Source organism: Macrotis lagotis, chromosome 3, assembly GCF_037893015.1.
Source record: "Macrotis lagotis isolate mMagLag1 chromosome 3, bilby.v1.9.chrom.fasta, whole genome shotgun sequence".
Classification (NCBI taxonomy): domain Eukaryota; kingdom Metazoa; phylum Chordata; class Mammalia; order Peramelemorphia; family Peramelidae; genus Macrotis; species Macrotis lagotis.
The window spans coordinates 178,153,307-178,165,759 of NC_133660.1; the positions used below are offsets into that span (position 1 = coordinate 178,153,307).

The 12,453-nt window shown below is 34.5% G+C and overlaps 1 protein-coding gene across 2 annotated transcripts in view; it reads left to right on the forward strand.

Annotated features, from left to right (window-relative positions):
- The window catches only part of RELL1 (RELT like 1), a 70,498-nt gene that overhangs the window by 31,887 nt on the left and 26,158 nt on the right, over nucleotides 1–12,453 (forward strand). For both annotated transcript variants that reach the window (XR_012477059.1, XM_074229643.1), the window contains exon 3: nucleotides 1,129–1,200. Coding sequence is in view for 1 of the 2 variants with exons in the window: in XM_074229643.1 (XP_074085744.1) it covers nucleotides 1,129–1,200 (72 nt within the window). In the remaining variant the exon portion in view is untranslated. The remainder of the gene's footprint in view (nucleotides 1–1,128; nucleotides 1,201–12,453) is intronic.

The window sequence follows — 12,453 nt, forward strand, 5'->3', positions numbered from 1 at the left end:
TGATCCAAATTGGGTGTGATGAGAGAGAAACCATATCCTTAAAGAAGAGAAGTCTAAGAGGTAACAAGATCAGACAATAAGATATCTGTTTTTTTCTAAATTAAAGGGAATAGTCCTTGCACTTTGTTCAAACTCCACAGCTCCTTATCTGGATACAGATGGCACTCTCCTTTGCAGACAGCCCAAAATTGTTCCCGATTGTTGCATTGATGGAATGATTAAGTCCTTCAAGGTTGAACATCACTCCCATGTTGCTGTTAGGGTGTACAGTGTTTTTCTGGTTCTGCTCATCTCACTCAGCATCAGTTCATGTAAATCCCTTCAGGCTTCCCTGAAATCCTGTCCCTCCTGGTTTCTACTAGAACAATAGTGTGCAGTTTGCTAAGCCATTCCCCAATTGAAGGACGTTTACTTGACTTCCAATTCTTTATGCAAGACTTTTTTAAAAAAAATTAATTCATTTGATTTTTCAACTACATACAAATATAGTTTTCATGTATTTCTCTCTCCCTCTTTTCCCTTCCCTTCCCAGAGGGCAATTGGCAGAGAGCAATCTAATATAGGTTATGCATGTATAACTATGTTAAATATATTTTCATGTTAATCATGTTATGAAAGAAAAATCAGCAAAAAAAGGAGGAAAAAAACTATGAGGGGGAACCCATAAAACATAAAACATTTTAAAAATTGAAAATAGTAAGTTTTGATCTGTATTCAAATTCCATAGTTCCTTCTTTGGATGTGGATGGTATTTTCTATCACAAGTCCTTTAGAATTGTCTTTGATTATTATACTACTGAGAAGAACAAGTGCATCATAGTTGATCATCACAATGTGATGCAAAACTTTTACAATCACCCATTTTAAAATATGGACAAGAAGTTAAGGAGAAATTAATAAATAAATATTAATACTCTTTTATTTTGTTATAAAATAATACTGAGGAAATATCTGAATACTACAATCCTGACAAATCCAAGACAAATTTGAGAAATCCAGACTCCCTCACAACTTCACTTTGTCCATCAGACATTCCCTTGACTCTTTGATAAGTGAAATATTGCTCAATTTAAGAATTGGAGAAATTACATGTGATTTGCTAAAATGTTGTCTTCTTTTTTCTTTCAGAATTGAATGACAGCATAAATGAAAATAGTGATACTGTTGGACAAATTGTCCACTTCATCATGAAAAATGAAGGTATGTCATTGTAATAATATAATAATAAGTTTGTTAATTGCTAATAATTTTTAAAATTTCCGGTAGTTAAAACAAAATCTTGAGAACAAATTTTCAAGAAGGATAAATTTAATGAATACCTTTGGTAACAATTGAGTCAGCCATTTTTTGTAAATATAACAATACCTCATTTAGTTAATCTTATGAACCATTCTGCATAAATTCAAATTACAGATACCCAAAGCTTCCATTTATAATCACTTGAAGTATTTTTGGGAAAAATGTGAGCATTTTGGCTTGAAATCTTTTAAAATGGATCTCACCTTTCCCCATCTTTTTAAGTAATAGCTTATAGTATGATAGAATAAAAAAGAATATAGAGAGGCAGCTAGGTGACACAGTGGATAGAGCACCAACCCTGGAGTCAGGAGGACCTGAGTTCAAATCTGGCGTCAGACACTTAATAATTACCTAGCTGTGTGGCCTTGGGCAAGCCACTTAACCCCATTGCCTTGAAAAAAATCTAAAAAAAAAGAATATAGTGCAAAAATGCTTCTTCCAACACTGCCACGAGGTATTACTAGAAAGACTGGTGACATTAATGATGTGAGCCAAAAATAATAATAGCTTATGGTGTTTATGGTTATAAATTGCTTTACATTTGTGTTGCTGTATTATTCTCACACTAACTTATTGGTTAGGTAAGACCTTATTCTTTCCATTTAATAGAATGGTGTTCTGAGGTTTGGTCTTGCCCAAAATTATATCACTTGATAAGTATTAAGTACCTATTATCTACCAGGTCCTGGAAATACAAAGGCAAAAGTAAACTTGACCCTACTTTATATATCTGATATGTTCATTAAAGAACTTATTTATTTAGTGGTGACACCAGGACTTAAACCTAGGCTGATATTCTCTCCACTCTACCAGTTAGTTGGTACATAGAGGGTTAGCCTGTACTCAGGAAGGCATGAATTCAAATTTAAACTCAGATATTTCCTAGGTTTGTGACACCAGACAAGTCACTTAACCTCTATTTTCCTTTGTTTCCTAATCTGTAAAATGAGCTGGAGAAGGAAATGGCAAATCACTCTATTAGCCAAGAAAATTTCAAAATTATTAAGAATCAAAAACAAATAAACCAAAAAAGCAAAGTTTGCCTTTCAGAATTATATGTGAATCCTAACAATCTTTTCTTGCTTTTATAGGGTTAGCATTATATGCATAAGTTTTTAGAGGCTCCTGCTGTCTTAGTCCTTAAAGAAAACATTGCTTTTCATATTCCATTCTGTCTTCTATGGTTATAACTGTATTCTTTAGTTGAATCCTTTCCCACTTTCATTCTAATTAATTTCTTCCAATCCACTATGAGCTGGGGATAAGTAGATAAGCATGCTTGTGGGAATTTTCTATAAAATGAGGGTGACTGGGTAGGGAGAAAAGTCTAGAGGACATTTCCTATGTGTAAAATGCATGATATTTATTGTGTGGACTTTCATAGGTAAGTGCACTCTGAGTGAATGAAATCTTAATGTGTCTTTCAGTATGGATGTCAAAATTATGTGTTTGTTACCTAGTTATGATATCTGGTGGTGATAAGGCTTAGTAGGTTGGCAAGGTAAGGTGGCATTCCTTGAATGAGTAGGAACAGTCCTTTCAACCTCATAATAACTTTCATTTATGAGATACTTGTTTTCATAGCACTTTGCTGACAATAGATCAGTGAAATACGAAGGAGTTATTCTATGTCCATGTCTTAGAAATGAAAAAATTGAGACTTGGAGAAGTGAAATGTTTGACTCTGGGTACATAAGTAATTAGTAGCAGAGGCAAGCCTGGAACCCAGGTTATTGGATTTAGAACTGGAAGGAACCTTAGAGTTCTAGTCCAACTCCCTTACTTTGCAGGTAAGGAAACTAAAGCCCAGAGAAATCAAATAACTTGCTAGAGCTGACATAAGGAGTCAGAAGTAAGTTGTTTGTTGTTAAGCTATTTTTCAGCCATGTTAGATTCTGTGATTCCATTTGGGGTTTTCTTGGCAGAGGAAGTAGAATGGGTTTGCCCTTTCCTTCTCCAGTTCATCTTACAGATGGGGAAACTAGGGCAAACAGCATTCAGTGACTTGCTCAGGGCCACCCAGCTAATAAGCATCTGAGGTCACATTTGAACTCAGGAAGATTCGTCTTCCTGACCAGACCTCTTGCCGGTATATGATAGGAAAAGAAACTATAGTTCAGTTGGTTAGAACATGATCTCAATGATAACCAGGTTTTAGATTCTGTTCATTTTTGTAAGCCACATCCTTTAATTTTGTTCCATGGTTTCAGGCTACTTCTTTATCATCTATTCTTAAATACCTTACTGAGAACCTAAGTCCCAACTAAATTCTAGTGCCTTCATTATTTCCTACATTTCTTGTATCTCTTGTATATTATAAATATAAATCTATTTGCTTGCTGTTGTCTCCCTTATAGATTATAAACTCATTGAGGGCAGGGATTGTCTTTTACCTCTTTTTGTATATGCAGAGCTTAACTTTTTGTCTGGCACATAATAGGCATTTAACAAACGTAAAGGTACTCTGCTAGACTGTAGAAAAGAATTACAAGTAACCCCAAAACCCAACAAGCTTGTCCTCTCCTAAAACTTTTTCTACATTCTAAGACTGAATCAAAGCTATGCCCACTATTTCGATAAATACTAATAATTCTAATCAAAATTCTGTAGCCTGGCATTTAAGGATTCTGTTTTGAAGCCAAGATCCTTCATGATTCTAAGGGAAAATATCGTTACTCCACAATCAATTCTACAACTCGACTCATGCAAATATCAACTTTTTGTTGATATTAGTCTTTATTCTTTACCCTGAAACCTTTTTTTTTGTTTCATTGGTGTAATGAAAGTTAAATTTTGATGCTCATGTATTTTTAATTACATTCTTATTCATATATTAATCACATCCTGGATGTTGCAATTCACTTTTGGTTTGTCTGAGCAAGCCGCTAAACATCTTTTATGAGATAGACTTTTATCAGCCCCTCCACAAATCATTAATCTCCAGTAATTCCTTGGGCTTTGACTAGAATATGACCTCATTCCCTAGTTGTTACTAGAATTGTCATCTTTTTTTTTTGGTTATTCTCTTCTGGTAGACCAGGAAATGACTACTGCTGCTGCTGGAACTTGAGTTTGCTAAGGGACTTGAATTGTCTGCCAAGATAGAAATTAGAGATTCGAATGCTCAGCAGTCAGGGACTTTTTAGGCAGCTTCTGCTTTAGGGTTCAGAATTTTAAGTTTAATTTATGAATTGGTATAACGGAGAGAAAGTCAAACTTAGAAGGTTTGACTCTGGTCTAATCCTGTCTCTGACACATAGTGACTGTATGACCCAGGGCAAATTATTTAACCACTCAGTGCTCTAGGCAAATCTTTTAAAATTATGAGTTGCAGAGAAGGTACTCACCTGTATTGGTAGAGGGATCATTCTCTCCTTGTCATTTCTTATATTAATGAAATCACTGGTCTAAACTCTATCCCCAAGTAAAAACTGTTCCTAAATGGTTATGCAACTGAGTAGCTCTTTTGGAAAGTTATCAAGATGATTTTTTCCCTAATAATGTAACTAAAGTTCCCATGACTCATTATGCTTAGGTGTATAGAGACCTAAGTAACTGAACTTTTGAGGAAAGATTATCTGATAGAGATTTTGCCTTTCGAATGAATGACTTGGGGGGAAGTGCTAGTGGTAATTGCATTCCTACTCCCTCGGCTCCAAATGTGGCAGGGGGAGCAATGTCCAGTAGTCCTGATTCATATCTGACCACTGGACCCAAATGGCTCCGGAGAAGAAAGTGAGGCTGGTGACTGCACATCTTCCCCTCAGTCACATCCAATTCACTTGCAAGTCATGACATCATCTTCCTGATGTCATGGTTCTCTTCCAGAAAGAAGGTCAATGAACAAGAACAGATGTGGTGTTATTCAGGAAAAAGTAAAGGAAGTTGGGGGGGGGAGAGAATATTCCTGGGAATTCTCTCTCAATGAAAAATTTTTTTTCTGGCCTCTAAATTCCCTGCTTTTACCCATTTCCTGTATGCTTCATTTAGCAAAGGATTAATGATTTAAAGGAAGTCAGCTTGCAAATCAGCTAAAGTTAACATCTTCTGGAAATGGAGGAAATGTAATAAGCAGGAGAGTCTAAGGACATTAATTAGTGTATTGTCTAAGGTAGTAATATTTTCTAAATTGATAGACAATATGAAAGTATTTTATTAGAATATCAAAAATTTTAAAATTATTAAAATGTATTAAAAATGAAATCTTTAGAAGTAATCATTGAAGTTTTTAATGTTAAACTTTTTTCATTCGAGGCAACCAATGAAACTTTCTGAAGGCCCCCCATGTTAGATGTGGCAAAGACATTGTTAGAAACTTTGGTCATTTTGATACATTGCATAGAGCAGGACTTCTTAAACTTTTGTGTATTAGGGACTCCTTTGGTAGTCTGACCCTTCTCAGAATAATGATATTAATATATAAAATAAAATCCAAAAGTTTACAAAGAGAATCAATTATACCGAAAGTTATCAAAACAGAATTTAAAAATTTTCATGGACTCCACTTCAAGAGCTCTAGTATAGAGGCTCTTAACTATAGGATTGATGGGTATGGAGTTCTAAAGGGAGAGTAGAAAAAAGTTTTGTTTTAATCCCTGAAAAGAATGGTAACATGTATGGACCTCTTTCAGTTTTTGAACTGGTTTCAATACAAATAAGTGGAATATTTAGTAAGAATTTTTGGCAATTCGTGGGAATTGAGGCCACTAAGACTATGTAAAATCTAACAGGTTCAAAAAAATAAAAATTATAAATGTGAAAAGTTTTTAGAGGTAGTATGGTATATTGGATAGAATTTTGAACTTGGAGTCAAGAAGACCTGGGTTTAAATTCTATCTCCTATATGTATAAGCTATATGAATTTGAGTAAGTCATAACCTCTCTGGCCCTTGATTTTCTCAACTATAAAAGGAGATTTTATATGTGAAGTGCTTTGTAAAACTTTGAAGTGTTATATGTGCCAGTTATTGTTGTTATTGTGTACAGTTATTATTTTGTTGTTATCATATCTTTAGTAAGCTTAAGAATTCAGTTTACAATTTACTTTTAAAGAGAGAATCATAATTTTGTGAGTTACATATTTTCTCAGGCAATTCTAGGCTGTTGCAAATCACAACCCTAATTCTGCCATTGCGTCTTTAATGTTCCAGTTTTGCTGATGTAGTCTGTCTTACATTTTTGATCTTGGGATTTGGAAAGTGGTAATGTGACATGTTTGTAGAGAGTGTGAAAGAAACAGAGTTGTAATGATAGCAGTCTCAGCTCTCTCAGGCTCAGAATTATTAAGCTTTCTAGTTGCCTGCCTCCCAAGTATTAGTGAAAATGGAAAAAAATCCTTAGATTCTATTTCTCCCCTCTGCTGATAATGAGAACAATAGTTAAAATAATAGTAATTATTATTTTTACTCCCATTTCTAGAGCACTTTAACTTTTGAATGATGTTTTCCTACATTCCTCTGAGGTAGGTTGCTCTCTGCCATTATATTAACATTGTCATAGAACTAAAGGATGTAAATTTGATAAGAAAAATCAGTTCTAAGGGTTACTGATAAATAGATTCCATTGCTAATATTTAGGTATGAGTTATACCTTTTTATACTTTGTATGCCTTGGCTAGAGTCAGTAGTTGCTTTTGGATATAAGAATTCTGATTCTGAAAAAGTTCATTTAAATAAATGAGTTAATAAGCTCATTGGCACTGTCATAAATGCCAGATAATCTTCAATAATCTTGGTTTTTCATTCCCTTAACCACAAAATTATCATTGAGATGAAAGCTTTCATTTTGCTTTTGAGGAAGGGAAGGGAATAAACATTTATGTGGTGCCTACTCTATACTAGGCCCTGTGTGAAGTACTTTACAGATAACATTTCATGTGCTTTTAGAAAAAGCATCTGACTTTTCATCAGTGTAAAGCTTTTCTCTTTGCTTCTCAGACACTAAAAGTAAGACTACTGAAGTCACTTTTTTTTTAAGGTTTTTGCAAGGCAAATGGGGTTCAGTGGCTTGCCCAAGGTCACAGAGCTAGGTAATTATTAAGTGTCTGAGGGCAGATTTGAACTCAGGTCCTCCTGACTCCAGGGCTGTTGCTTTGTCCACTGTGCCACCTAGCCACCCCCTGAAGTCAGTAACCATTACATACCAGCCACAAAAGTGTCTTTCATGGAGATTATTATTCCTTAGTGTCAAGGTTGAATTGATGTTATTTGGTGCACAAAATGTCTTTCTTTCTTTCTTTCTTTCTTTCTTTCTTTCTTTCTTTCTTTCTTTCTTTCATTTTTTGCTAGGCAATAGGGTTAAGTGGCCTGCCCAAGGCCACACAGCTAGGTAATTATTAAGTGTCTGAGGCTGGATTTGAACTCAGGTATTCCTGACTCCAGGGCCCATAATCTATCCACTGCACCACCTAGCTGCCCTGGTGCATAAAATGTTAAAAGTTGATGCACATAACAAATAGTCGGACCTTATTTTTTTTTTTTTTCGTCTCTAGTGTCTTTATTTTGGTTCTCATAAGTTATTTATGAATGTGGTACTTAGATTTTTTTTAATTTTAGCAAGTTAAGTAGAAGTTTTCAAATTTTTGTTCATCAATTTGTGCAATTTCCAAAAATAGCCTTAATCATTCATTATTTGATGACTTCATAAACCCCATGGAATAGAATTGCCAATTTTAGTTTTCATTCCAGTATTTACTAATTATTATATTGGAAAATTCTCTCTGAGTGCTCCCTTTCCTCTTTTGTAAGATGGTGATAATAATACCTTATGGAGCTGATTTTTTTTTGCAAATGGATTATGTAAACCTTAATGTACTTTTTAAATGTTAGTAGAGTGGTAGAGTGGAAAGTATGATAGATTTTAGAATCTGAGACCTGGGTTCTAGGAATGAGCTCTATGTCTCTTAATCACTATAGTCCAATTTTCTCATCTATAAAGTGATAAAGTTGAACTAGATGACTTTTAAGGTCCTTCCCAGCTCTAAAATAATAATGATAATGATAATAATGATAATAATAATAATAATAAAGTCAAGTAGGTGGTGTTTCAGTGGATAGTGTGTCAGGTCTAGTGTTTCAGACACTTACTGGATGACCTTGGGCCAGTCTCTTAACTTCAGTTTGTTTTAGTTTCATCGTCTGTGAAGTGGAGCTCAAATCATATAAATGTAAATTGTAAATCACTTAACCTAGTACATAGTAAAAGCCACACAAATATTAGTTATATTATTGACAGCCAACAAACACAGAGGAAGAGAAGAATAGGGGACCCTCATAAACTCCTGTGCCTTCATTAAGCATACAGGATCACAGGTTTTATTACTATCAACATAATTCAAACTAGATTTTGTTACTCTGTACTTGGACTGTTAAGATAATTTAACTATTTTGTATCCATTTAAATAGATTACATGGAATTTATTTCTCAAAGCAAACCCTATTTGAATGGAGCTATTTAGATTCTGAGAGAAAGAAGTTCAAACCCTGACTCTTCTTCTGCTTCTTCATGATTTTATCTCTTTACTTTTCTCAACCTCAGTTTCCTTAGTTATTAATTAGAAGGTTGGACTATATGATCTCTAATACCCTTTCCAGCTAAAAATGATCTATTTTCTTTTTAAAAAATTTATTTTATTCATTTTAATTACATCTTAAGTTCTGAACTGTCTCTCCCTCCCTAGCTGATGCGTTCACAGTTGTTATTTGAACAGTATTGCTATTACTGTATACAATTTTTCCTTGGTTCTAGCAAGGCTTTGCATTCTTTTCTAAAATCAACTTGCTCATTATTTCTCACAGCACAGTAGATTCCATCACAACCATATATTACAACTTATTTAGTCTTTCCCCAATCAAAGGGAATTCCCTCAATTTCCAATTCTAAAATGATCCATTTTCAGTAGAACATAACTTCAGTTGCTTTTTTCTGGGTTCTGATTGATGTATCTTCACCTTTTATCCAGAGTGTAACTTTGGTTCGATAAAAACCTTGAAATTTCAGGATGTCTGCCTATATTTATGAGTGGTCTTATGTAATAGGGCAAAGCTGCCTGGGCCACCTGAAAATGAACTCTTTAACTTGATCTTCATTAACACCATTTTTTTACTAACTGAGCTGAACTTTACATGGGGTAGGCTTGATGCTATATAATTTTTTCCCACCAAAGTTTTGAGGTCTGTTTTTAAGTCAATTAAATAGAAATTTATTAAATATTTTCTATATGTCACGCCCTGAAGACCTATAAGAGATTTCCATTCAACTGAATGGAAACCACATTCCAATCAAGTCAATAAACATTTATATGACACATGATATGTGTTAAAACACCTTATTAGGCAGTAGTTAAAAAAAAGGAATGGAATAGTTCTGTCTTTAAAGAGTTTATGGTGTATTAGAAGAAACAAGATGCACATTTTTATAAAATAAATTCCCCTAGTAATTAGATCACTTTTGATTTTCTCCAGTTTTTAATGCTTTCCCCAAAACTCACATTCCAAATGGATTATTTAGTTTGTATGTATTTTGTGTGCATACACAGATGCATACCCACAACATATATGACAGCATATTAGATGGATCAATGTTCCAGTCCTGCATTTGACATGTATTGACTATACGACCTTGGGAGAGTCACTTAATTCTCATTTTCCTAAACAACTCTATAAAATGATAAATTCCAGCACAGTTGTTTTTCTCTTTTGGTAGAGGGAGTTTCTTCGGGGAAAGCTATGAAATTCTAGATCCAAGCTCTCTGTATTGTATTGACATTCTTATGTACCTATTGTTTCTCCCTTCCCTTTCCTTCTCCAGTAGAATTTTTTTTTTTTTTTTGCAAGGCAATGGGGTTAAGTGGCTTGCTCAAGGCCACACAGCTAGGTCATTATTAAGTGTCTGAGGCCAGATTTGAACTCAGGTATTCCTGACTCCAGGGCCAGTGCTCTATCCACTGTGCCACCTGGCCGCCCCCTTCAGTAGAATTTTGAGGGTAGGAGCTTTTTCATTTTTGTCTTTGTAATCCCCATCACAGTGCCTGACAAATAATAGTTCCTGGCAAATTCTTGTTGGATTGAACTGAATTATTTTCAGAGGGAAGAGGAACTCTAATCAGCTGTAGGTGGGGGGATCAGGAAAGGTCTCCTGTAGGAGGTGGCACTTGGGCCTAACTTCCAAGTAAGCTAAGGATTCTTTTGAGTTAGAAGGGAGAATGGAGAGAACATTCCAGGAATTGGAAATGATTTTGCCAAGAATCAAGGCAGAATATGCAAAAACACGGTGTAAGGGAACACCATGTAGATCAGGTTGATAGGAACATTGAAGGATAAGGATGTGTTTTTGGCTTGAAAAAAGGTTGCTGGAGTTAGATTACAAAGAGCCTTAAATATTATGAAGAGGAGTTTATACTTAATTCTAGTGCAACATTTCTCAGAATGAGGTCCATGGACACTTTTATGGCATCAAAACTATTTTAATGATAATACTTAAGTTTAAATTTCTTCTTTTTATGGATTTAAAAAAACTCATTATAACAACTTGAAAAATTTTATGTAGGTCCTTCATTTTATTTCTCAATGCAAGTGATTGTGAAACAATTAGTATTTATAAATAGCGTAGAATTCCCATGTTTAACTAGGACTGTGTTTAATTCTGACATTAATGAAGCTCCCTGATAACTGTCCATTACTATTCTCTCCCACTTAGCAGTAACCTTGGTCATTTAGTGTCTTGCAAAAGATTTATTTTAATTAAAGACAAACTACACAGAAAAATTCTCTGGATTTGGCATCATCATGAACATATCTGCAAGGAAATAATCTTCCTTAAATTTTTAAAAATTCAATTTTATTTCTTATCACTTCTGAATTCTCTTCCTACCCTTTCTCTTGTCCCTTCCCTAGCCATTGAGGAGGGCAAGAAGAACAAAATATATTGCAAATATACATAATCAAGCATTATGTCCAAGGAAGAAAGGGAGAAAATGTAAAATAAAGGAAGAAAAATGTTTAAATCTGCACTTGAGTCCATCAGCTATTTGTTCAGAGATAACATTTTATCATAAGTCCTTTGGATCTATGGTTTGTCATTGTGGTGATCAGAGTTTCTAAGATGAAATTTTAATTTCAATTCAATAACATTCAATTCAATTCAATTGATTAAAAACTGGGGGTTCTCAGAATTTTTAATAGTATAAAGGAGTTTTTGAGTCTAACAAGTTTGAGAACTTTCTGTTCTAGAAGCAACAGGGAGTTGCAGAAGCTTCGTGCATTGAGTAGTAATATGATCAGATCTATATTATGGAAATTTTTGTTTGGCAGTTGTATGGAGTATCTATTAGAGGAGGAGAAATTGGAGGCAGAGAGATCATTAAGGAGGCTATGTTCTAGTAATCTAGGTTAGAGATGATAAAGACCTGAACTAAGGTAGTGGCTATATGTGTAGGCTGTAGAGAAGGAAAGGGATTTGAGACATGTGGAAATAAAATTTATAAATATTAGACAACTGATTTATATATGGGGGAGTAAGAAAGAGTAAAGTCTTGAAAGACACTTTGTATACTTGAATGACCGGAAGGAGGGTGGTTCTCTTGACTGAAATGAGAAAGTTAGGAAGAGTTGGGTATGGAAGGGAAAGATGATGAGTTCCCTTTTCAGTGTCCCTGGAACAACCATGTCAAAATGTCCAGTAGACATTTGGTCATTTGAGACTACAACTTTAGGAAGTGATTTGAGAAAAGATTTTTGGAATCATCTGTATAAAGAAATTAATTGATTCCATGGGAGCTAATGGGATCACTGAGAGAATAAATAGAACAGAAGAGGTCTCAGGATAAAACTCTGAGGTATACCCATGCCTAGGAGCAAGATATAGATGATGATCCAGCAAAGTGAATTGAGAACGAATGTTTAGATAGGTGAAAGGAGAGAATGGTGTCATAAAATTCAGGGGAGAGAATATTTAAAGGAGAATGGAGTGATCAACAGTATTGTGGACCTCAAGAATGAGAATTGAGGAAAGGTTATTGGATTTAACCATTTAAGATATCATTGGTAACTTTGGATATGTTTCAATTGAATATTGAAATTAGCCAAATAACAAGGGACTTAGAGATGAGTGAGATGTGAGGAGTTGGAAATTCAAAATGTTGACAGTTTCTTTTAG